The sequence below is a fragment of the Drosophila bipectinata genome, chromosome 2R (genome assembly GCF_030179905.1).
Source record: "Drosophila bipectinata strain 14024-0381.07 chromosome 2R, DbipHiC1v2, whole genome shotgun sequence".
Lineage (NCBI taxonomy): Eukaryota > Metazoa > Arthropoda > Insecta > Diptera > Drosophilidae > Drosophila > Drosophila bipectinata.
The window spans coordinates 7,366,619-7,391,727 of NC_091737.1; the positions used below are offsets into that span (position 1 = coordinate 7,366,619).

Here is a 25,109-nt window from a genome sequence, read left to right on the forward strand (position 1 = left end):
TTTTGAATTTTCCAAAACATCGATGTTTTTTTTTGACCATCGATGTTTTTGTGCCGTCACTATCAAGAGAACAAGCAAAGAAGAGGTACGTAAATTTTAAATTTTAAATTTAAAAATTTTAAAGATTTAAAAATTTTAATTTTAAATTTTAAAATTTTATTACAACCGTATGTCTATTTATCTATTTAACTTATTTAAAAAATATTTTTTTAATTTTTAAAAACATCGATGTTTCATCGATGTTTTGGGAAAAACATCGAAAAACATCGATGTCTCCATACATCGATGTTTTTGCACCTCTAGTGGGGCTCTTGTAAATATTAAAAAGGGTTGTCAAAGTATTAATATATCGATATTCTTGTTATGAAAATAATTGTTTATATCGGTATATAATTTTCCCTAAATATCGTGATCTCAGCGCCATCTGTGGGTCACAAATACAATTTCAGTAAAAAACTCCTTAAAAATCAGGAGAAAAACAATAAACATAAACGAAAACTGCGAATAAAATAGGGTTCCGGGCGGATAAACGTTTCGGACGTAAAGAAAACGTAAGATATAATTTAAAATTTTAAGCAGAGAAAGAGTTTAAATATGTGGCAGCGCCATTTCTTACAGTGGCTTTCAAACTGTGAGGGAATAATGTCCAATGTTGGTCAACGTATGATTCGAAATTTTCTGCAACACTGTAAAATTTCGCGGGAAATCTACCGCATAATTCCTCCCAGCCCAACGATCACCCAAACAGTAGAAAAGTAAGTGAATAAGGATGAAGTGCAAGATACCTGAGATCTCGTGGCACAACCGCGATCCTGTTCTAAGCGTGGACATTCAGCAGAACGGCCAAGGTCTGCGGGATCCCACCATCTGTCGACTGGCCTCGGGCGGGACCGATGCTCACGTCCTCATCTGGTATGTGAACCGAGCCAAGGACGATGGGGGTGAGGGGGTGGACCTGGAGCTGGCCGTCGATCTTTCTCGGCATCAGCGGGCGGTCAACACAGTGCGCTGGTCGCCAAACGGCGAACTGCTGGCCTCCGGCGACGACGAAAGTGTGGTCTTTATTTGGAAACAGAAGGCTGACCATGAAGTGATCAATATTGTGGATGAGGACGGGCAGAGCGAACAGGATAAGGAGGTGTGGACGACTCTGAAGGTGCTACGCGGCCACCGCGAGGATATCTATGATCTTAGCTGGTCGCCCAATTCGCTGTTCTTGGTTACCGGATCGGTGGACAACACGGCTATGATGTGGGACGTGTACAAGGGCAAGTCGTTGGCCATTCTGGACGATCATAAGGGCTATGTGCAGGGCGTCGCCTGGGATCCGTGCAATCAATACATTGCCACCATGAGCACAGATAGGTAAGAATTTGTTGTTTTAAGATTTGACACCGAAATTTTTCTAAATATTTATTATCCTGGCAGGCAAATGCGCATCTTCGATGTCAATACCAAGCGGGTACTGCACCGGGTCAGCAAGTGTGCATTTCCTGTGAAGGAGGATCACGAGATGCACGGCAGGGGCATCCGGCTGTACCACGACGGAACCCTGCAGACCTTTTTCCGCCGATTGTGCTTTACTCCTGATGGCAAGATCCTGCTCACGCCCGCCGGCATCACCGACTACGACGGAGTGATGAAACCGCTGAACACCACATACGGATTTAGTCGCTACGATCTGTCCCATCCCGCTTTTGTGCTGCCCTTTCCCAACGAGTATGCCGTGGCCGTGCGCTGTTCGCCGGTTCTGTACCGTCTGAGACCGTACAACGCCGAGAAGAACCCTCCTGTCATCTCCCTGCCCTACCGAATGATCTATGCCGTGGCCACCAAGAACTCCGTGTTCTTTTACGACACCCAGCAATCGGTGCCGTTTGCTATTGTCTCCAATATCCACTATACGCGTCTAACAGATCTCACCTGGTCAAGTGACGGGAACGTGTTGATTGTCTCCAGCACCGACGGTTTTTGTTCGCTGTTGACCTTCGAACCGGATGAACTGGGCGAGCAGTACGAGGAGATGGAGGCAGTGCTGAGTGCTACTCTAAAGTCTTCGGAGAACGTGGCGCCTCCGACAAAGAAAAAGAAGCAAAAGGTCCGGAAACCGTCATCTGACGAACTGCCACGACGGCCACTGCAGGACAAGACCAAGTCGAATCAAAAGGACAGAAAGACAGCCGCCGGCTCGGAGCTCAAGGAGGAGGGTGAGACAGATCTGGATGCTGAAAATGACTCGTCAATGCACAGCGCCAGCTCTGGATCCAGCTCTAACAGTCCGAAAACTGAGAAAACTCAGATCAAGCCCACGCCCATCGCCTTCCGGCGGTCGCCCCGAAAAGTGACACCCACACCAATTGCCACACGCCGTTCCCCACGGAAGACGGAACCGGAAGAAGTCAAAGGCAATGGTCAAAAGCCCACGCCTATTGCAATTCGTCGGTCGCCTCGCAAGGTAGAGGATGCGCCTGCTGTTGTTCCATCATCACCTGCTACCCTCAAGCGCAAGATCAGCACGGAGGCGGAGCCTTCACCGCTGGCAGGGGGAGTCATTGTGGTGCTGGACAAGGAGATCATCAGCTCGGAGGAGAAGTTCGAGTCGCCGGAGAAGAAATGCCGCCCGGCCACACCCATTCAGGTGCGTCGCCAGCCACGCACACCCGGCAGCGCAAGCAGCTTCAACCTCACACCGAAAAGCCAATCTGCCAAACAAGCCACGCCCATTGCTGTGAGGAGAACTCCACGGGTTCTCGTGGAGATGCCGGTCAACTCGCCCGTGGTTCCCGTAGAGGAGGCCATGGACGCTTGGCCCTTAGAGGATGGCGTCTCTCCGCTGCCGTCTTCGCAAAAGGACTCCCAGGATCCACCTCAGCCAGAGGTCAAGGAGAAGAAAGAGTCGAAGTCAGTGCCTTTGGAGGTCAGCGAGGCGACGTGTGAACGCACCGAGGACATTCGCCTCGTCTACGAGGATACGCAGGAGGAGCAGGCGGCCAGCACGCCATCCAAGCCCACCGCCTCGAAGCCGTCCTCGCCCAACAACAAAACTCCGCGACGCGTCTCCTTGCGCACAATTTCCACACCGAAATCAAAAAAGAAATTGTTAGAGTAGACTGGAACCTATAGATTAGTCAAATTATAAATATCAAAAATAAAATACAAGACAAGGTTTTAGAAAGTACACTTTTATCTTACTTAGATAATATTACTTTAAGTATTATATATCTTAACTTTTTCAGATTGAAATGGCATTGTTGGGCGACAAAATACTGTCCGGCGAGTCTGTATTTGTGATTTATGGAAGCAAAAGGAGTCTGGATTATTTTCCATTTCCAGAAATTGTTCAGCTTTTAGAGAAAAAGGAAAGTGGAGTTCTTATATTGGTAGCTACGCGGGAGCAGAAGCTTAAACTGAGGGAACTGATCTGCAAGGAGCTTAGGGAAAAAGGTTCCAGTAACTTCTTAGAGAGAAAACTTTTAATAGAAACGCCGGCCCAGTTACAAGACCAACTCCAAACAGGACCGAACCAAATACCCCTCAATATAAATAGCTTTGGAAGCCTTGTGTTCCACGAATTGGATAAACTTGTGGAATATAATGACGCTACATTTGAGGAATTAAAACAGGAACTTTTCAGCGCACTTAGTCATCCCCAACTCATAGTCACCACTGGCTGCTGGAATCGAAACCTCTTGGGTGGTCTTCTAGAGCGTTCCAACCAGAATTTTGTAATTTTAAAGGATGCTTTGGAAGCAGCTGTCTATTCCGACTTGGCCATGACAATTGAGTGGGCCAATGATTCAGCAGAAAAGGTACAGCTACTGCACTCCTACCTGGAGTCCTTCAGACCGGCCCAATATCGCACCCTAATTTATGCTGCGAATGCAAATGAATTGGCAAATAAAATGCCAAATATTAGAACCCTTGAGCATCAAGGTAGAGCGAGTAAAAATGCGATTAAAAATTGGCAAGAGGAGGTATATTAATTTAAGATTATTATTTTCAAGTGAAGTGAAAGTAAAACATATATTTTCAGACCAAGGGCCAAGTTCTGGTGCTGGAAAAGCACTCACCCGAACTCAAGTTGGACCAAATAGAAAGCAATGTTCACTTCGACATGCCCAAGACATGGAACCAATTCAGGGAACGCTTTGGTGTTTTTAAGGAGGACCCGCCCCTTCAGTCTCTAGTTGTGCTGGACAAGGAAACCAGACATTTTTTACCTCATCTCGTAGAGTTCCAGCAGAGACACGGTGGTGTCATAAGCGAGAAAATCGCCGCCGAACATGTACAGTTGCGACAGGATCGGGAAATATCGAGCGCCAGCCGTCAATGTGTCATATGCCCAGTTCTGCTACTCTACGGCCGCTGCAGGACTCTTACCTGCCAATACCGTCATTTGTTGGGCGAAGTTGACAGAAGTGTACTCTCGACTGTACCAAAGGAAGGACGAATTCAATTCAAAGTGCTCAAGGTGGGCGGTCTTTTACCTTGTCGAAGTTTTTAATGGAATTTGGGTTTCTTTCAGATCTGCACACCAACCCACTTTGCAAGTCGGTTATTAACCCTAAAAGCAGATGAAAGTACAGTCTGTGTTAAATATCCACAAAAGGAAGTTCAAGAACTATTAGAAAAGCATTACTCCAAACCGGAGAACATCGAAGAATTAAGAGAACCCCTTCTTCAGGATATCTGTGCTTACAAATGCTCTGATGGCAGATTTGAAAGAGTTTCCATAACATTTTTGCCCCACAACTCGAGAGATTCCGACATTCGGGTTAAAAATTTAGATTCCAATACAGCCATATATCATGTGAAGCCCCAGGAGCTGGTACAGCTACCTGAGGACCTTAAAAATCTTCCCCCTACGGCCTTGGACATAAGGCTGGTGGGCTGTATTCCTTTCAATGGAGAGGAGACCTGGCAAAGCCTCGATCTGCAAACAGTTGGAGAGTTTATTAAAGAAGGCGATGTTTGCGAAGCAACCATTTGCTTCTCCCTATCACATACCATATTTGTAGAGCAATTAGTGGTAAAACAGGGAAGCTATAGGGACCTTCTAGAGCGAAAAAAACTAAGCAGATACGATAATGAAATATGCAATTGCCTGAAAAAGTTGTGCAATGAATAAATTAACGACTGAGTTTTGTTTTATTTATATTTATTTAAATTGTAGATGATCTCTAACGTTTTGAGTTTCTTTTACATACAAACATTTTGGTTTTATTTTCGTTTTGTTTATGCCTCCGTATTATATCATTAGTATCTGTTTTATTTTTCATATATATATATATATTTTATATTAAATTTTCAATTCAACGATTCAATTTCTTTCTTCGATCTCGAGCTTAGTAAGTTTCTGAGTTTTTATTGGCTCGTTCTAAAACTTTTCCATGGGCCATTAGAGAGAGAAAAGGAGCTCAAGACTTGGGAAAATTGTATTTCCACATACTCGTACGTCACTATAAGTTTATAAATATACTTTTGTTTTATTATTATTATTTCTTTTTTTTTGCCATATACAAGTTAAACAAATCGAATCTGCTGCTGCATGGGACAACCAAAGCAATTTGAATTAGGCTACAAATTAGATTAGATACAATGTCAAAAACTTTGTCTAACCTATATACTTGGTTCCGCTTTCCACGTCCTCCAATCCTCGTCTCCGCTGCCTCGATACCTCGTATCCTTATACATTCTGTATTCTGGGGATTCGTGTGCCTGTCTGTCTGAGTGTCTGTGGCGACATTTGATTTGAATTAATTAACATTACCCTTCTTAGCGACTCATCGACTTTCATAAATGTTTTAACTGCTATTAAAGTAATTTTTAGTAGTGGTGCGACTTTATGCTTTTGTTTACGATTTACGATTTACGATTTACGACTTAAATGGTTCTGGGTGTGACTGGTGTGGAGCAAAGAGGTGTATGAGCTTAGAAAAATATGAATTATGTTTGATTCCATTCCCTTCCATTCCACTCTGCACTCTACTCAAGTCAAATATTCAATTATTGAAAATATGCAAAGTGTTTAGTCGATATTTTATAATGCGGTTAATGCTATGCTGTACTATATGAACGAATGTTTACTGCTTTCATAATTTTTTTTACTTTATTTACTTTAGTTTTGTGATCGATTCTCTTGATTCTTGATTCAAAAAGTTGAGCTACGACGAGGAGGAAAATTATAGTCGCTTCCGTATGATTACTTCGATTAATAATAATTTACGAGAAAAATATAGTACATATGTATGTCTGTATGTAGCCATTTGTTGATTCATCATTCACTAAATATACATATATATTTAAATTCATATATTCTGTATAGATCTGTATATTTGTAGACCGACCATTGTCACGAGGGTAAATGAATAACTTTCTGTTTCTGTTTCTGTATCTTTATCGGTTTTTCTGATTTGTGGCTTAATTAAATTGTCAATAAATATATCGAATTTGTATTTATTTATAATTACATACAATTATTAAACTCTCTTGTTCTTGATTTCATTTCTGCATTGCTACTGGTCGAGAGACTACTGTACTTTTCATATCAATATCATTCAATTATTCAATTATCGTTAGCATTATCTTTTCTGTGACCGGATGCTGTTACCCCGAAATGCGAAGAAGCCATCAGCAACTCCAGCAACATTGTTTTTAATTTTTTGTTTCTCTATTTCGTGCAACATGGCCAACAAAACCTTATTCTGGCTGTAAGAAAATCAAACAACTAAAAATATAAAAATAACAAAATCATCATAGTTTTGTTTTTGAATAAATAGTTTTATTTGAAAATGGTTTTTGCGTTTGTTTTTGTTTTTTTTTTTGTTGTTTTTCATTTTGGTAGAATTTTACAAGTTGAATGGAAAATACATATTAAATATTACAGTATTTTATTGGGCTAGGATATAGTAGAGATAGAGAGAGAGGAGAGGGTTGGGTGTGGGTTAAAGGGCATGTTGGCTGACCTAAATAAATGCCTGGAAATGAGAGGTTTGCTGGGGATTCAGAAACTGTACGGATCTGTTGTGGGATATAGCCAACACAAAACAACTTTTGAAAAGTTTATTCACTGGATTCTGATTTGATTTCCCAAAAATCTTCCCAACGAAATTATTTCGTTGGGCTTTGTGCGAACCGAATGTCAAATAATATTTATTTCGCTAATAAACTTACTTAGTTGATGCTTAAGTTTTTGTGTGTTTCGTGTGCGTTTACATAAATTAGACTTAAAAACTATAAAACATAAATGGATTCCTTCCAACTCGAGCCAGAGCACAATAAAAGAGATTTCCAGTGAAAGTGGAGTGGGAGGAGGGTGGTAAAAGGGGGGATATGACTGAGCAGATACAAAAAATAGGAAAAATTACTATTTAAAAATAACAATATAAATTCATTGCAAAACGGTTTTGTGTAAAATCAAAATGCACAGGAGGCCGCACATACAAAGCATATACAAATACATACACTCAATTGTAATAATTATAATAATAATAATAATAATAATAAGTCTAACCAAACAGTTCAACATACTTGGGGGATTAAATGCCATTCACTAAATACAGTTTGTTGATACCATTAAAGTACAATTTATAAATATTAATACATACAATCCTTATAGCTTTCAGTGTGGTAGATTTGAGTTCTGCGTTCCCGTTTGTTAAGTTCATACTTTTGTTAATTTTGATTTGTAAATGGTGGAGCTGGAGTTTCCCGAAACTCGTTTCAATTTCCATTCAGAATATTTTCCAAAATCGAAACTAGTTTCGGTAACTCGTCCTCCTTGTGTGCGTGTGTGTGTATATCTGTGCGCAGAGATATGGCAAAAATATATAGCATGCTTTTGTGCGCAGCATCGTATAAATGCAATAAATCATTAATAATTACAACTCAGCTTACAAATTGAAATAAATGAATGTTACAGTGTTTTATCAATTGTTTGTGTACGTGTGTGTGTTGCCAGCTAAACTTCATCTATACACGTAAGTTCAACAAATTACAATTTACATTGAAATGTTCCAATCGACCAATGCTGCTCTTTACACAAGTTAGTTACGTGGCCACATATGCGTTTAATTTATACTCTCTTTACTTTTAAATTGGTTTTGTTTAGTTAGGTTTTGTTTGTTGTTTTTGTTTTTGTTTCGTTCTTGTAAATACAATAGATAGAGTTTTATATCCGTTTCACTTTGTTGTTTATCTTTAAATTAGACTTAGACATTAGGGATTTGCTTTCATTATGTTTTGTGTGTTATTTGGTTTTTGGTTTGTTCATGTTTATGTTATGTAATATTTACTTTAGCCCACACGCTGACACGCAATCAAGTCAATATTAAATTGTGATGTTTGCGGATGTTGGATGCTATTGAAACTTTCAAACTTAGGTCTAAACAAGCGATGACAAATGCAGAGCGTTGATGGCTTGAATAATTTCAAAGAGAGATTGCAACAGGAAACATTTAATATATTTATATATATATATATATATGTGTAGAACTATATGTATATATATATATACGCTCTTTTGTTTTATCTTTTCGTTTAATAAATACACGAGGAAACTAAGCTACAAGTAAATTATGAAATTCTATCAAAAATTATTCAGACCAAACAACAACTGGATGCAATGCTCCTGGCGCCTGTGTCTTGTCATGTGTGAGTGTGTGTGTTGGTTGTGGCATGTCGTACATGTGGCTTTGCATTATGCATATGTATGTGTCATGTATATGTGTATGTATATAGGAAATGCTTTTTCAATCAACTGCTTCTCAAAAATGCCTGCTGTTTCCATCGCTCTCATGCGACTGCCTCGCGTGTCCTTTCGTGTTAATCTCATCCTGATCATCGTTAGCATTGTATCTGCTTCAATATTTAATATGTAATATGTTATGTACTGCCTGGCTTATTCGACATGTCGTTACTTTGGGGCATTCCCGGCCGCATGCCGCATGCCGTCCGCCATTCGCCGTTTGTTAAACAAATAAAAGTTCTTTGGGCTTTGCTTAATCATCGTGGGTGTATGGTGTGTGCTGTGAGAGTCTGTGTTGTGTGTCCTTTGTGTTGCGATTGTTGGTTCTATCATCGTTTTGCTCTTAAATTGTTTGGTTTTGTTTTGATCAATGCTGGTGGGTTGTTGTGCTCCCGCGCTGCTCTTTAATACCGTTACGGTGTTCCCTGCTAACGCCCCTATTCCATCCATCCATCCATCCATCCCGCTCCGCTCCGCTCCGATTAAGCGGATCGTCGGCGTGTATACTCCCGTCCCAGTAGTAGCTTAGTACAGTCCACAGCCGCGCAGATTGTTTGCAATGATGACATCGGTGACAGCATCGAATACAAACTGAATGTTGTTGGTATCTGTGGCACACGTCATGTGGCAGTAGATTTCTTTTGAGGTTGATTTGTTTTTCGCTTCAAATTGAGCCTGAATATAAGCAGCCGCCTCGCCGTACTCCTGTCCGCCTGGAACGTCAAGAGGAGAGTGGATTGAAGGACAATCTTCGGGCAAAGCCAGCCATACACTACTCACCTGTGTACTCGGGGAAGCAAATTGTCAGAGGACTCTTGCGGATCTTCTCCTCGAACAAGTCCTTCTTGTTCAAGAACAGAATGATCGAGGTATCCGTGAACCACTTATTGTTACAGATTGAATCGAACAGCTTCAGCGACTCTTGCATGCGGTTCTGCAGGGAGATTAAATGGAATTACTATATGAAAAGTAGTGACCTTTAAGACTAGACCTACCGTGGTTTCATCCTCATGCAAGACCTGGTCGTACTCGGACATGGCCACGCAGAAAATGATCGCTGTGACATCCTCGAAGCAGTGTATCCACTTCTTACGCTCCGAGCGCTGGCCGCCCACGTCGAACAATCTGTTGGATAGTCGCATTAGTATTACCAATCATAGAGAGAGACTATGATCCACTCACTTAAAGTTGAGATTTTTGAAGGAGAAGTGCACCTCCACGATGCCAGTGGTCTTGACGCGAGTGCGCAAGATGTCCTGTTCAGTTGGCTGGTAGTCCTTGGCGCCTAACCGATCCAAGTCGTCCAGGAAACTGCAAGGAGAGAGAACAAAGACCGCTGTTACTAACCGGGCAGATAGTACTGGGGGGGTTTCATTTCGCTTGACCAGACCAATGTTTGCCCAACCGGCCCACCCACCCACGCTCTCGCCCCGGGCATGTATCATCCAGAGACTTGTGCAAACAATTAAGAAGCAGGCCAGAGCACTAAGCAAACAATTAAAAACAAAAAAGCAGGCGCGTGTGTCCAAACCGAGAACAGGACTGCTTGCACAGGACACACATAAAAGGACACACATTACTTGGTTATTCAAGCCAAGCGGCCTCCAGCGTCCCTCCTTTGCTGAGGAAACTATCTATTCAAAATGATTCCCATTTCCGTGACCATCTAGCTGTCCTGCCACTCTGGTTCTGGTTCTAGTTTCCGTCCACGGTGGCTGGTAATTAGTTTTATTTTCCGGTTCGGTTGTATAAGTGCAACACCCCGCCATCGGCCAGATACAAAGTTGCAAAGATACTCGTGCGAGTCCGCGTAAGAGAGTCAACAAGTAGGTCATCAAATTGTGGCACCAAAGTGTCCAGCTCGTTGGTTAATTTTTTGCTGGCGTACATGCCCCATACCCCTACCCCATTCCCCTCGGTTTTTTGTCGTTTTTTGGACCGTAATTAACCTGAGGCACGCAATGGTTTTGAAAATAAAGGGCCGTGTCCAAGAGCTGCTGGCCAGCTAATTTTATTTCAGGCGCGCTGTCATAAATAGTTTCTTAAGGGTTTCCTCTGTTGTTCGGAGGAATCTGCGGCTGACTGCCTGCTGCTGCTGGTTATCGCATCAATCTCTGGTCGGAAATCTTACTCATTGGCCAACTGGTTTTCACCCAAATTACACGCACAATTGCCCAACCAGAAAGGGCCCTTAACCAGAAATTTTGCACTCGCCGGTAATCGAAACTAACTCCCGATATTTGTAATACAATTGTTTGTTTAAAAGTTCAGTTTTCAACGCCCCTGCAGGCGGATTTGGTTGCATGGCCCGGACTGGGAGCGATTGGGCAACAGTTTGGTTAGCACTTCGCATGCCGAGATCTTATTATTTAACACGTCCGTCATAAAAGTTTTCTTTTTTGTTGACTGATCCAGAAACCGCAGACACACATGCAGCTGTAATTTGTGAGTCCGGAAAATGTGTGTTGCAATGAGTGGCAAGTGGCTAACCACCACTAACTTGTGGTTTTCCACAAGCTCCACAATGAATGTGGATCATAGGGCATCTTTTTTCAAAGACAAGGTTAGAATGGCAGTGAATTGAAAACCTGATCCCCACAGCTTGGCCAAATCCCCAAAATAACTACAATCTGCAGAGCAATCTGCGATGAGCCATCAAGCCAGCTTATGGCCTTTTCAATTAAGCCATTTGCGTGCAATTTGGCCAACAAATGCCTCGTTGAGTTCGCCAGCGTTTTATAATAATTTATTTTCTTTACATAACCTCCAACCTTAGCCGCAAACGTACCGCAAAGCTCCTTTCCTGCCCACCACCCCAACCCACCAATTTCCTCATTAATGTCAATCAATGGAATAATCCGTTATATATTAACACAAACTTTTGCTTTTTGATTAGCAATGGGACTTTCGGTTTCATTTGGCCAACATATCTCGTCTCATATGTGGTATACTTCGTGTCTAGATCAAATCACGACACAGAGACCCACTGCTGTGGAGCGCCAGCAGTAGAAAAATTAGCAGAAAGATCTTAAACTACAGAGCCAACAATAGCGCGCCAACAGCCGACAAATTTCAGCTGTTTGGCTTTACACTTGAAATAAATATTTACATGATTTTATTAGCTGGTTTCTGTGCAGTATCTTACACTTGTATCTAGAGATTTGAAGAGGAATTGTGACTAGGGCAGAGTTTTTAGCAGGAATGTATTTTGGAGAAGGAAAAATCTACAGTAGGTGATAATAGTAGGTGGAATATTTCTTATACATATTCTCTATAAGGTATTATTTTTGGTAATATAAGGTAATATCAATTTGATATTATCAAACCATTTTATTTTTATGTTATGATTAAATTCAATGATTTTGTTTAATTGTTTGCAAAACTATTTTTAAACTTGCTTAATATTCATTGATTGTTTGTATACTATGTATACTTAGTAAACACGCACACTACGCCAAGTGTTTCGTCACCTAAGTTGATTGCCGTATAGATATAGAGATTATGGTTATAACCAAAATATGAACTAGCCCAGAACTTTTTAATAAGCCTAACATAAAATGGTGGAAAGCAAAGGAGGTCAAGATAGTGGCCATAAGTAGGTTTTACTTTTAAGTAGATATTATTTATGTTAATTGTTTTTCCTAATTGTTTTTAAACTGTTATTTAATTTGAAGCGGATTACCCCTGAATCTTTTTCATTCTCCGACTACATGCATAAATTAGCCTATTCGCACACTTTGTTGAGTATTTCGTCACCTACGTGGACTGCCTCCCACAGTGATCAGGGGTTATAACTCCCTTATAAACTACGAAAAAAAATTAAATATTATATCTGAAAGAAACTAGAGATGCTCTATAAAATACTTCAAAAGAATTATAAATTTTATTATTTAAGTAATGTTTTATGTTTGTTAAAACAATCAATCAATGTTTTGAAAAAACATTAATTTGTTATAAAAACAACACGATTTGGTACAGACAGATCTAGTACAAGTATCCCTGTTTGTCAATCAATACCTCCACCATTTTACATTTTTCTCATCAAATCGCAACGAAAGCAGATCTATTTTTCTCTCAGTGTACACGTGTGGTGTATAAGTAGAGTAAGAAGCCCGGCGATCGCGTTTAGTGCGTCGCGGTTGGTCTACGAGACAGCAGCTTTACAGAGCTCCAGAGCTCGCCAGTTCCATAGCTTTCGGTTTCTGTTTCGCTTGGAGGCAACACCAGCAGTTGCCGCAACAACAACAACAACAACTAAAACAATACGAAAACAGCCCACAACGCTCCGCGTTGCGTGACAAAAGATTTTGCGAATCTCCGACCACGAAATCCGTGCAACGACAGCCAGTGAGTGTGCGAGTGAGTGTTTCGGTGGGAAATTGGCCCAAACACAATAGAAATCCAAAATGCCCAACAAAAGGCATCCAAAGCGGTTTTAATTGTGCACAAAAGATCGGCTTGAAAGTCGGCATGAAAGAAAAGCAAGACCGCGAATAAATTAAAGCCAAAACTAAATCGCCAGCAAGTTGATTGAAACTCTCCAGAAAACCCGGTGTGGCAGGCCGAGGAAAACCCAATCGGAAAAAATAGTTTAAAAAAAAGGGGGGAAAAACAAACGTCTAAGTGAGGTTTTGAAGACAATTTGGGCGGGGCAGGTAAACTAGTTGCGCCCCAAAAACGTCATTCAGTTAACACGGCTGTCAAAGAGGTGGCCTGTTGGCCAAAAGTGTGAAAGGCAAAATTTTCGAATGATTTAAATGCTTTTCGAAAAAATCAATATTTGTTCGAAAGGCTTTGAGAGTTTTCCAAAGACCCTAAGTACTTATGGCTTTTAAATTTTCATTTAAAGATTCATTTTAAAACTCGCTTTACTTATTTTTAGCCAAGTTACGAGTTAAACTAGTTACGACTAACTAGTGAGCTGCATTTCAAAAACACCTGTCAAAGAAAGTCGCTGATGGCAGCTAAAAAAGGAAATTAAAAATGCCATTCAAGTGAAACTGAAACAAGTGGTATTTGGTAATTGAATAGTTTTATTTAAGAAAGGCATAATTATGCAGAAACTGTGACTCGCCTCTGCGAAATCCCATTTAAAATATGGATTGATTTGCAAATTCCGAAGCAGGGCAGGCACACCTTGTTCGGAGGGCCGATAAAAGCAAAGATTTGGCCAAAATTATGACATAACGCGGCACGACGAGATTTGTGTTGTCGGCCAACTGTTTGGGCCTTCCGTTGCTGTTCATTTAGCAGCCAAATGCTAATAGAACCCGCCTGAAACTCAATTTCAGTTTCAATTTCGCATCCAGTCGAGTGTGAAGGCAGCCAGCCAGGCCCCTCTTAGTCTCGGTCTTGGCCCATTAGGGCCTGGTTGGCTTCTATTTTGAACAATGGCCATAAAAGTCAACGACAAGTGGCTGCTTGACATTTCTGCAGCATTACTCGCAGGCGCTAGGATTATCACTCAAGTTCATTATAACCGACTTGCGATAAAGCCGCGCTCGCATCCGCCACAAGGATAGTTCTGTTTTCCTTTTCACTTTTCCATTTTCTTATTTTCCCCAGTCACTGTAGTGGGGCTCCTTAAAAAGCTCAAGGTCGCCGCTTTAGCGACAAGGGCAAGGATAAGCTCCTCGGCTGTGCTCTGGCATTGTAGCCAGAGTGTACACAAAAAACAAGCAGCAGGCTCTGTATGTAGCAGCGATGTATGCCCAGATTTCTGTTCCATCAAATTTTCGGCATTTAAATTATATTGTCCTTGGGGAGCAGGCGCACAAGCATCCCAAGGAGTCGCCAGAGTGCCATTGTTCGGTGGCGTACGCGGCGTATGAGCAATCTCCCCCCAGTGGCTGGGCCTGCGGGAGCTGGAATGCTCATATTGTGCGTGCGTCTTGGTCTGAGGAATGGTCTGGGGGGAGAAAGCCATTCAATCAAGGGAGAAGTTATTCCATCCTGCCTTTTGATATTGGTTTTAATATTGAGTTTTTGGCTCAAAGGTTGGCCCTGCTTGGCATTCCTCCAGTAATGTCTTGTTAGAAACTAAACTCCAATGTGTTTAGTTTAATAGTTTTTCAATAAGCTGGCAAGCTGTTGGCCTTACGAGGGCTCACTTGGCCATCACTGGGGCTACTTCGATAACTCTTCAATTTGTGTTTCTTTGTTTGGATTCGCGTTTTACGAGTGCGACGAGTACTTGTATTGTAACTCCGACTCGATTATCGACTGGCGGGATGGATCATAAAATGGAACGAGCAAGGCCCCAAACCCCACTGCCCTCGAGGGCAGCCAGAGACAATAGTCGCTGGTGTTTGCTCGGCTTTTGTTTTGCAAACTAACTCGAACTAAGTGCTGTTTCTCGTGGGAGGGCGCCGAGTTGAAAGGAAAAACAATGCGGCAGATCCCAGCGGCAGATCAATAAATGTGAATAATATTTGCACTCCAAGCAAACACCTTTCAGCAATTCCATGCCGGCATAACCGAGTTAGTGGCCCATCCTGCGGCCATACACATGTATTGATTGATTTGTCCCTCCGGGCGGGCCAACTTCCAATTGCATTAAAAGTTCTGACCAGATTCAGGGGCCGGGCAACTTTTACATAATACTTGGACTGAGAGCCTCGCTTTTCCTCCCCAGCTCCCAGCAGAACCGACTCGGAACTCAGAAGATGTCGTCGGGATTACGCAAAACCTCCATGGCGCTGATGAGACGCTCCACTTACTCGTCGGCCCCCAGCTCTGCCGCCATCTTGCCTCACGGCGGGGCGGGGGGTGCCGGGCCGGTGGTCTCGCCGCCCACCAGCGGAGTGGGCGTGGCCACGGAAATTGAAAAATCAATTGCAAGGCAGCGACTGCGGCAGGAAGAGCCGGCAAATATGAAGAAATTAAATGTCAGGTTAGTGATTTTCCCACACCCCCCTCCCAAAGGCACTGAGAAAAAATAATGCTCTTATATTAATATTTTATAATAATACTAAAATTAAAACCTTTGCCTACTCTTTAACTCAATTTCTTTCTTGAATTTCTAAGATTTTTAATTAAAATCTCCTACTTATTTTTTTCTCTGCATCATTTTCACTAATTGGCAGCCAACAAGCCGTGAAAGCAGCTGCCACACAAACAACAACAACAACACTGAGTGCCACTGCAGTGGCAGCCACAACAACCACTTGCACCTCGACGACTGCAGTGCGTCCTTACTCGGAGGTTCCCGGTCCATATCCTCTGCCGCTGATTGGCAACTCCTGGCGCTTCGCCCCACTAATTGGTAAGAGATTCCCATTCCTCTGGACGTAGTCCTGGTCACTCAATAGCCTTCCTCCGCAGGACAGTATAAAATTAGCGATTTGGACAAGGTTATGAACGAGCTGCACGTCAACTACGGCAAGATGGCCAAGGTGGGGGGCCTCATCGGGCATCCGGACCTGCTGTTCGTCTTCGACGGTGACGAGATCCGCAACATATTCAAGAAGGAGGAGACCATGCCCCATCGGTAAGTCTAATTCAGCCAGTCTTTCATAAGGACTTTATCATAAGGGCTCAAGTATTTATTAAAAATATTGCGTATACGACACGAGTTCTGAATAGGTTGCATGTTGGGACATAAGTAAGGCTTCTTGTTGTTTAAATAAATTCCGAATAATTGATTGCATTTTTTTGCAAAATTTCTAATAATTTGTTTGTTACCGTCATTGGAATGCTTAGTATTTCAAAGTATTATAAGTATATTCGGAGTATTGCGAGTGAATTGTAGTAATAGTAGTAGTACTACTTCTGGTTCAGAGAGTATTTGTTCAGAGTATTTTCAGTACATTTTAAAGTATTTGTATTTGAAATTAAATTTTGCTAAAAAAAGCTTTATAATATTTCAATTTTTGCCCTTCTTGCACTCTAACAGGCCTTCCATAAGCTCGGTCTTATATTTATTAAAAATATTACGCATACGACAAGAGTTCCGAATTTTCTAGATGTTGGGTCATAAAATATTACAATTTTCCTATATTTTAAAGAATTTTGGAACAATTTGGAGAAAACTTCTTGCAAAAGTTTTAATAACTTGTTACCTTTCTAAGGATATTACCATTCTTCTAGAACTTCTTTTTTAAGTGCATATTACGTATACGACATGTTTTCTGAATTGTCTACGTTTGAACAAGAAATATTTCACATCTTTTATATATGTATTTAAGACATTTTGGAGTAATTTGTTGAACTGCATAAATATGTACAATGTAAAATACCTAAATACCATTTCAAAAATACATAAACACCCTTCCAAAACAAGGAAACAAGTACTCTATCGTTATAATACAACCCCTGGCTCATTAAACCCTCAAATTTTGGGCAAACAAGCCCTGTGATAGACTAGAGACACTTAAAAATAATCCCAAATGCCGTCGTTTCTTATGCAACTGCGTTAACTTGGTAATTTACTAGTCATTGAAGGCCTAAACGTGTTCATTAAATCCACTTTGAAGCCATCTGAGTGCCCGAGTTGTGCTTGGATGCACTTGGTCTGCACTGGCAGTAGCTCCTCGCACATATACACACAATATCCGCAGCGAATCAGTCATGCATGGATACATCCACCCACGGTCCTGGCCACCTCCTCCTCCTCCTCCCCTGGCATGCACGATTGCAGTGCAATTCCGGTTTATTTATGCGCATATTGAACTCGACCCGTAAATTAAATTATTAACCATCGAAGGCAGCGACTGGCGATGCTGGCATCGAGTGGGGATTTGTAGTGAAAATGTGTGAAAATATTGTGACAGATTCCTGTCAGGACTCGGATCCACCGCCATTTCTAATTAAAATTCTGAATAAATAATCCTTTACGGCCTTAATTAAATTTCTGCATAGATAACTAAATTATTCAACTGAATAGAGATACGTTTTTTGCCATTAAACCGATATTAGTGGAAACTTTCACTTCTTCGAGGGCCTCTCATAGGCCTAGCAACCAGAGATCCATCCGATACGATTCGAAAACAAGACAGTCCGATCTATTCAGCGTCTGACAAGCGGGGAGTATTTTTATTTTGGTTTTTGCATCACAGAAATAAATAAAATCGAGAAACGAGAAATAAAATAGGCAAACAAAACGAAAGTCACACAGATCTCGGATCTCGGTGTTCATAACTTTTATAAGCTTTCTTTTCGCCGCCTTTCCCCATCCCAGAGCCATGGCCATGAACCAAATTTAACAAGTTACGTTTCCAGTACCAGGGCTCAGACTTTGGCAAAAAAACAAAGCCAAACACTCGTTGTTTGTGTTTGGCGAACACATTTGGCAAGTCATCATTAAAACGACTGAAAAGAATCGCTAATAGATTGGCTATGAGACAACATTAACGTAATGTTGGCCCAGTCAGTAAGTCAGTCAGTCGTTCCGCCCTTAAACAGATTGATGAATGAACGAAGCGAGGCAGTGTCAAGACTGACAGACTGACCGACTGCCCAACTCGCCTGCTGATTGATGAAGATATCTTGGCCGAAAGACCGAGCAAGTCTGGCCAAAATATGCCCGAGGCGTTGGCTTTCTGGCTGTTTACGAGGCCCATAAAAAGCGCCGAGAAATGTCTCCGGCGTGTGGGAAAAACTAATCCAGTTGGTGGTGGGGGACAGCAGTGGGGTTAGGCCAGAGATCGGATCGTGACCATCTTGGCCCACTTGGAGAGTTTCGGACAAGTTTCTAGACGGTTTCCAATGACGTCAGTGGAGCAAAAAGGTCGGAATTTGGAATCTATTTTTGGAAATACTAATTAAAGATATTCAAGTTATTTAAATAAAATGCAGTTTCATCCACAACTCCAAGGTCAATGCTGTGACCAAACGAATGCATTTGAAGATCTCCGAAAAGTGAATAAATTACCAAACAAGTTGGGACTTTAAGGGAACTCCTCCTTTGGAGCTGGTAAGAGTTAGAATCTCCAAGGTGTGGCAGGTATTTTGCATAATTGTGCGAAAATATTAAGACATTTATTTACCAAAGCAAATAGAGTTTCAAGGTGGCATTTAAAAATTAACAATAAGATTCTAGTTAGTTAACTGCCTCTGAGAAGCTATGCCTCTGTGTGGCAGCCGCTTTCTGTGACATGGCTGGAGGAGGACTGCCTGAAACAAAAGCCAATAAATACGCTTCTTCTATTTATTCTGTGACATGCGAGTAGACAAGTATAATGCAAATACCAGTTTGTTTGTATTATGTGGGGACCGACTGCCTAACTGAATGCCTGAGTGGCGAGGGGAAAATATTAAGAGAAATCGCCTCATATTTAGAGTGTGTGTGGCTCTGGGCTTTGGGTTTTGGGCTTTGAAGTTGGGCTTGATGTCGTTGTCGCCGGTTTGTCTGCACGCGAGGGCAAGCGACCTCAAAAGGGGGGCAAGGTGGAAGGGATTCGGGGGTTTTTGGCCAACTCAGGCCACCTCTAGGCAGAGAAAAAGTCTTGGCCAAAATAGCCAAACTACATTATAAGATATTCCATCTTTAAGGTTTAAGGGAGACAAGTGCCTCCTTTCTTTCAAAGAAATGAAATTAAAAACATGCCTTAATTTTATTTTCAATTAAATTATTTATTTATTTCTCTCTGTGCAATAATTTAATTGAAACCCTTCACCCTCGTGCCTCTCTGTTTGCTCTTCAAACCGGGCAGGCCGTCGATGCCCTCCCTGCGCCACTACAAGGGCGACCTGCGACGCGACTTCTTCGGCGACGTGGCCGGCCTAATTGGCGTGTAAGTAATGTCCTTATATAACGGATATTATGGAGGCATGCACAGCACACAGTATACATATTTGTCCTTCCCCCAGACACGGTCCCAAGTGGGAGGCCTTCAGACAGGAGGTGCAGCACATCCTGCTGCAGCCGCAAACAGCCAAGAAGTACATTCCGCCGCTGAACGACATTGCCAGCGAATTTATGGGCCGGTAAGTTGGAGCATCTAAGCGGGTTATGCAATCTGAACTGTGTACTATAGATGCATTTATCCATCTGCAGTATTGAGCTGATGCGCAACGAAAAGGACGAGCTGCCAGATAATTTCCTGCACGAGCTCTACAAATGGGCCTTGGAATGTGAGTCGGGTTGGGGTGGGGGCAAGTGCCAGTGCCAGTCACTTTGCTTGACAATTTCCATTATTGAGTCGGAGACTGTGACATTGGGACTTATTAGCCTTTTGAATCTCCAATAATTGCAGCTGTGGGCCGCGTTTCCCTGGACACCAGGCTGGGCTGCCTTTCGCCGGAGGGCAGCGAGGAGGCCCAGCAGATCATCGAGGCCATCAACACGTTCTTCTGGGCCGTTCCAGAGCTGGAGCTGCGAATGCCCCTGTGGCGCTTCTATCCCACCAAGGCCTACCGCAGCTTCGTCAAGGCCCTGGATCAGTTCACAGCGTGAGTCCCTGGATTGAGATTCTCAAGACTGTATAATTATGACCCATTATTCCCGCAGCATTTGCATGAAGAATATTGGCAAGACCATGGACAAGGCTGAGGCCGACGAGGCCAGTGGCTTGTCCAAATCCGAGGCGGACATATCCATCGTGGAGAGGATTGTCCGCAAGACCGGCAACCGCAAGTTGGCCGCCATCTTGGCCCTGGACCTGTTTCTGGTGGGAGTCGATACGGTAGCTGTCAATATTTTATATTTTTTTCTGTTTTTTGAGTAACTTTGTAATTCCTTTCCACTTAGACATCCGTGGCGGCCTCCTCCACCATCTACCAGCTGGCCAAGAACCCCGACAAGCAGCAGAAGCTCCTGGAGGAGCTCAAGAAGGTGTTTCCCAGCCGCGAGGCCGAGATCAACCAGAGTGTCCTGGAGCAGATGCCCTTCCTGCGAGCCTGCGTCAAGGAGACCCTTCGGTGAGCCCGGCACTCTCTTTGATTGGCGACCCTTTTGTATTTAATGAGTGCCCCTCTCCCCCTCCTCCCCCTGTGTTGACCCTTGTTTCAGGATGCGACCTGTGGTGATTGCCAACGGGCGAAGCCTTCAGTCGGACGCTGTCATCAACGGCTACCACGTGCCCAAGGGCGTAAGTCTGTCGCACGGGAATGGGCGTGACCCGGGACTCGGTACCCGGTGCCCATTTCCCAGTACCTGGAACAGCCAATTTACGGTCATTTTTTTGCTTCTCCTTTCAGACTCATGTTATCTTCCCACACCTGGTGGTGTCAAACGATCCCGCATACTTCCCAGAACCCAAACGCTTTATGCCCGAGCGGTGGCTGAAGCAGACAAGTGCCACGGATGCCGGTGAGTTGGGGGACACTTGGAGAAAAATTGGCTTGAAACTACAGTTCTTAAATGATAAAATATTTGGGATTTTTAAAGAATTTACAGTGATTTTTATAGTTTGTAGTTATAGAGTATAGAAGTTTATAGAGCAGGGAGAAGAACTCATCACCGACCTCATAAAGTATCTTGTCGATATAGCCATGTCCGTCTGTCTGTCTATCAGTAACTATACAGATGACTATTTAGGGACTAGAAGCTACAGGCACAGGAATCTAAGCCATAAGATTTTGCAAAGTCTGTCCTCCAATAACTCAACACTCATATCAACACTACCTAGCTCAAAAAAAAAATCTTTTCGTAAGACATTCCGGATAGAAAAGTATTTTTTCTTAAATTTGGTATTCCTCTTTATTTTCAATCGTAATTTTGATCCAGAAATCCAGCAAAAATTCAGAATAGACCATTTAGAATAGAGTTAAAGGCTATTTTTTCCTCTTGCCTATTTGATTGTTCCAAAGGACCCAAAAGTATGCACCATTTTTAGAAAGAAAGTAAAAGAGAAGAGTACCGGGTATCAGGTTCCGGCTTTAAAACTTACTTAAACAATTTAACTTACTAACTTTAACTTACTTAAACAAATAACTTTAATTTTTTTCTGTGCACCCCACTCAGTGACTGCCTCATCCTCACCCACGTTTCCCTTTGCCTTTTCAGGTGGCTGCCCCCATGCCGGCCAGAAGATACACCCGTTTGTCAGTCTGCCCTTTGGCTTCGGGCGTCGCATGTGCGTGGGCCGGCGCTTCGCAGAAATAGAGTTGCACACGCTGCTGGCCAAGGTAACAGGAATTGGCAACAGAGGGCACAAGCCCCTGAACCCAAAACCAAAGCCCAATCCCACAATCCCCTGCTCCGCTGGGTACTTTACTAATTTAGAATGTTTCTCTTTTTTTGGAACAGATCTTCCGCAAGTACGAGGTCTCCTACGACGCCGAGGAGTTCTCGTACCGAGTCAACTCCACGTACATTCCACAGTCGCCGCTGAATTTCAGGCTGAAGCTCAGGGACGAGTAATCCGCCGGCAAGATGTGTGTATAATTTCACCAGAGGGACTCGAGACTCGGGACTCGGGACTCAGTCCTCAGCGCTGAGAGCTCCAAGCTGCAGCGACACACGGCGGATGTGTGATATTTATAGTCAGAGCCCAGCTGCCGGTTCTGCTGCGATGTTTCTCTTTTTAATTAAGCAAATGTACCCAGAAGCAGAGCAGCCCGGCAGCGGAGCACTAGCCACTGAATAATCGTGTATATTCCTACTGTCCATGTGTATATAGCCCCATTATGTTATCCCATAGCTAGATGTAGGTGTTTTTCCCAAGAATAATTGTACCTAATAAAGCCCTGTTTGTTTGACTTGGTTTGGATTATCATTAATCATCAAAAGGCGGCTGGGCTTGGGGTCAGCAAGTGATGGCTAAGGTCAAGCGAACGCCAATCCTCGCATGATTAATTGCCTTTATGGAGGGTACCATTAGTTTGGCTGTAATTGTAGTCTACTCGCTCCTACTGCAGCATTTTTTTGAAGGAATGCATCTAAGTGGGCAGAGAATCCTTGCCTACTTTAGGCTTGAACTTGGCCCAAACAAATCGTAACCTTTATTATTCCATTTAATACAATCCTCCCCTGCTAACCACTTGTTTGCCAACTCATCCAAACAACACTATTTAAACTAATTCACATCCATTCGCACATCATCTGTCTGTCATCTGAATCACATCGCACTTCGTTCGCCGGATACTCGGATATGCTGAAAGATACTCGGATTGTACTCACTATTTAGCGGAATCGTTCAGTTGGTATTCGTTGCTGCGCGAGAAGCACTCCTGGACACCGGCATCCTGCCAAAGTCGTTTCATGGCGGCCAGCAGCTCCTCCGAGAAGGGCTCGGTGTCGTGCATTCGCTGGCACACGTCGAACACCATCTTGGCATCGCTCTGCGGATAGACGGGGAGTTGGATGAGTTTGAGGTTCAAATGGGCATAAAATTCAGGTTGTTACACAGAGAGAAAGGGATTCCTTTTTAGGTTTTTTTTTTTTTGATTTCATAAGAGTCTATTGTCATTATGAGGTTCATAATTAAAACCATGAAATAATCATTAATTGATGAAATAATCTGGTGTTTCATTTTATTGACGAAAAATAATAATTATAATTATGAATAATTATTATAATGATCTCTCAAGAAGAAAATGGTACACTTAAGGGTCTTTTATAAATACTATAAGTTAATGGTAATATGTACTTTGGCTATAGGTATTAATAATGGACATATAAATAATAATCTTTATTTGCAATATTTATTTTTAAAGTTTGTTAGAAAGAGTTTCATTTCAATAAGCTATTTGATTAATGAATATTGGTCTTAAATTATATTTTTTATAAAACATATGGTTTTGGTTTCAGAAAACACATCATGTTGGTTCTTTAGATAAAGTTTTTAAGTCATGTTTTTTAAGGAAAGTGTATAAGAAATATGTAGCAAATAAGCTTCTAATCAGTACTTTCAAAGTCATGTAGTTGATTACTCATTTCTTACTCAGGGATTTAAATAACTAGGAATTAAAGACTGATTTAAAGATTTCAAGAAGAAGATTTTAGAAATGAAATTTCTGAAAAATGAATAAATATATTAATATTTGTTTCAATTTATTTCAACTTTGCTTTAACTTGAATTAGCTATGAAGATTGGTATATTTCGGTATCTTAGAAGAAAATGAACAAAGAAGGACTAGTTTTTCAACTTTAAGTAAGTAATTCCCATTTACTGTAAATCCTTAAAATATAAATATTATTTTCATCTATTTTTCTTCAAGAAAAAGGTTTCTACCATGGCCTGTACTATCCCTAACAATCTCGCTGTTCTCTAAATGAAAAATTAAAAAAAAAATCAACTCAAAACCAAGTAGGAATCCCCTGATATCGCACTGTGTATCAGACTGAATGGAGCTCTCATTGGGGCTTACCTCCCGCTCGTTATTGCTGTACTGAATACTTAGGTTTGGCATCGCGCGCAGTATTGCAACTAATGATTGTATTGTGTTGCTGTAGACAACCGGTCGATATTGTTTAAAGTCCTCCGCAGTGAAGCCGCTCTCGTGAATGATTTTCATCTGTTTGACTATTGTGCTCTTGCCCGATTCACCGGCACCTAGAAGGGGATAACAGAAAAGTTAGTGACGCGTATAGATCTGGTCTGGTTTGGTTATTTGGTTATCTGGGATGGGAGAACATGGACATCATGGACAGAAGAGCCCGAGGGGTCGCAAATATTTATGCTGCGATATGTGGGTGTAGTAGTGGCCGAGCACTAAATGTCTGTGCTTTGTATTTCTCAAGTAGAGCTTAATGGCCTTTGAACACAGCCCCGCCCAGGCCCATCATCGTCGGCATTACGATAATCATCCCATCGCCGTCCCAGCACCATCGTCGGTGCATCATCATCTCGAGATGCCGTCGGCCAAAAGAAATGAGAAACTCAGAGCCCAAGAGGCCGTGGCAGGGGGGCCACTAGAAAAGGCAAACAAAGGATTAATTGTTCGGCCCTGGTCAGCGGGTGTCTCCTGGCCCAGCCCCTCGATGACCCCGCCCCGAGTCCTGCTGCAGTTTCAGCAGGATTTCCATCCAATTGAATGCAATTTGTTAATTGAGCGACTTCCGAGTGGAAAATTGCTAGTCTCAGGCATCCTCGAAGGCTGGCGATATAGAATTGCTAATAATTGATGAATGGAAATGGCATTCACCTGCTTAGCCAGTCCATTACAGCTGCAATGACTTAATAGACGGGCGATAGAGGTAAACAAATGGGTTCCCGAGAAGCCACACTGTGTCATGGCATCCAGGGTGAAAGTTCTGGAAACTCTTGAAGGAGAAGCTACTGTTTACACTCCCAATGTAATCATTGAATCATCCTCCAGTCCCTGGAAGACATTAAATCCTCAAAGAGTTCATTGTCCACCACTTGAGGTGCTACTGAGTGGAAAAGGAAAACTCCACCCAGAATCCTATACAGAAATGTTTAGATTGCCCCGAAAACTCAAGAGGAGCAGTGATCGGGGGGCACCTGAGATTAATGTT

The 25,109-nt window shown here is 42.3% G+C and overlaps 4 protein-coding genes across 8 annotated transcripts in view; 3 read left to right on the forward strand and 1 right to left on the reverse strand.

Moving 5' to 3' along the window:
• The first annotated feature begins 637 nt into the window (after positions 1 to 637).
• On the forward strand, positions 638 to 3,178 carry Caf1-105 (chromatin assembly factor 1, p105 subunit). Its single transcript, XM_017251512.3, has 2 exons — positions 638 to 1,365; positions 1,429 to 3,178. Exons 1-2 carry the CDS (start codon positions 770 to 772, stop codon positions 3,107 to 3,109), a joined length of 2,277 nt encoding a protein of 758 aa, XP_017107001.2. The 5' UTR covers positions 638 to 769; the 3' UTR covers positions 3,110 to 3,178.
• On the forward strand, positions 3,086 to 5,234 carry LOC138926166 (putative ATP-dependent RNA helicase BoYb). Its single transcript, XM_070279130.1, has 4 exons — positions 3,086 to 3,175; positions 3,237 to 3,974; positions 4,034 to 4,471; positions 4,526 to 5,234. Exons 2-4 carry the CDS (start codon positions 3,243 to 3,245, stop codon positions 5,126 to 5,128), a joined length of 1,773 nt encoding a protein of 590 aa, XP_070135231.1. The 5' UTR covers positions 3,086 to 3,175; positions 3,237 to 3,242; the 3' UTR covers positions 5,129 to 5,234.
• A 633-nt stretch (positions 5,235 to 5,867) lies between these two features.
• The window catches only part of Galphao (G protein alpha o subunit), a 28,981-nt gene continuing 9,739 nt past the window's right edge, over positions 5,868 to 25,109 (reverse strand). For 3 of the 4 annotated variants that reach the window (XM_017251296.3, XM_070279131.1, XM_017251297.3), the window contains 7 exons: positions 23,999 to 24,183; positions 22,809 to 22,969; positions 9,929 to 10,057; positions 9,742 to 9,871; positions 9,527 to 9,680; positions 8,806 to 9,459; positions 5,868 to 8,775 (listed from right to left, as the gene is read on the reverse strand). In XM_017251296.3, the coding sequence (XP_017106785.1) occupies positions 9,272 to 9,459; positions 9,527 to 9,680; positions 9,742 to 9,871; positions 9,929 to 10,057; positions 22,809 to 22,969; positions 23,999 to 24,183 (947 nt within the window). In that variant the 3' untranslated portion in view covers positions 5,868 to 8,775; positions 8,806 to 9,271. Of the gene's footprint in view, positions 8,776 to 8,805; positions 9,460 to 9,526; positions 9,681 to 9,741; positions 9,872 to 9,928; positions 10,058 to 22,808; positions 22,970 to 23,998; positions 24,184 to 25,109 lie in introns of those variants that run through there. The other variant, XM_017251299.3, reaches the window with a different exon arrangement.
• On the forward strand, positions 12,884 to 22,392 carry Cyp49a1 (Cytochrome P450 49a1). 2 transcript variants are annotated; one of them, XM_043210863.2, is made up of 14 exons: positions 12,884 to 13,105; positions 15,381 to 15,638; positions 15,832 to 16,010; positions 16,070 to 16,235; positions 19,399 to 19,479; positions 19,556 to 19,672; positions 19,743 to 19,819; positions 19,942 to 20,137; positions 20,196 to 20,370; positions 20,436 to 20,605; positions 20,697 to 20,775; positions 20,885 to 20,996; positions 21,693 to 21,814; positions 21,936 to 22,392. In XM_043210863.2, exons 2-14 carry the CDS (start codon positions 15,412 to 15,414, stop codon positions 22,047 to 22,049), a joined length of 1,815 nt encoding a protein of 604 aa, XP_043066798.2. In that variant the 5' UTR covers positions 12,884 to 13,105; positions 15,381 to 15,411; the 3' UTR covers positions 22,050 to 22,392. The 2 variants fall into 2 exon arrangements, with proteins under 2 accessions (XP_043066798.2, XP_017106784.2); XM_017251295.3 differs by having other exon boundaries at positions 12,884 to 13,093.

Bases quoted from the DNA above. Each gene is read 5' to 3' on its own strand.
- Caf1-105 (XM_017251512.3), top strand. From the start codon at position 770: ATGAAGTGCAAGATACCTGAGATCTCGTGGCACAACCGCGATCCTGTT. The intron at 1,366-1,428 runs GTAAGAATTTGT...TTATCCTGGCAG, and splicing joins GCCACCATGAGCACAGATAG to GCAAATGCGCATCTTCGATG.
- Cyp49a1 (XM_043210863.2), top strand. From the start codon at position 15,412: ATGTCGTCGGGATTACGCAAAACCTCCATGGCGCTGATGAGACGCTCC. The intron at 16,236-19,398 runs GTAAGTCTAATT...CAAACCGGGCAG, and splicing joins GAGGAGACCATGCCCCATCG to GCCGTCGATGCCCTCCCTGC. The intron at 19,673-19,742 runs GTAAGTTGGAGC...ATCCATCTGCAG, and splicing joins GCCAGCGAATTTATGGGCCG to TATTGAGCTGATGCGCAACG.
- LOC138926166 (XM_070279130.1), top strand. From the start codon at position 3,243: ATGGCATTGTTGGGCGACAAAATACTGTCCGGCGAGTCTGTATTTGTG. The intron at 3,975-4,033 runs GTATATTAATTT...ATATATTTTCAG, and splicing joins TTAAAAATTGGCAAGAGGAG to ACCAAGGGCCAAGTTCTGGT. The intron at 4,472-4,525 runs GTGGGCGGTCTT...GGTTTCTTTCAG, and splicing joins TTCAATTCAAAGTGCTCAAG to ATCTGCACACCAACCCACTT.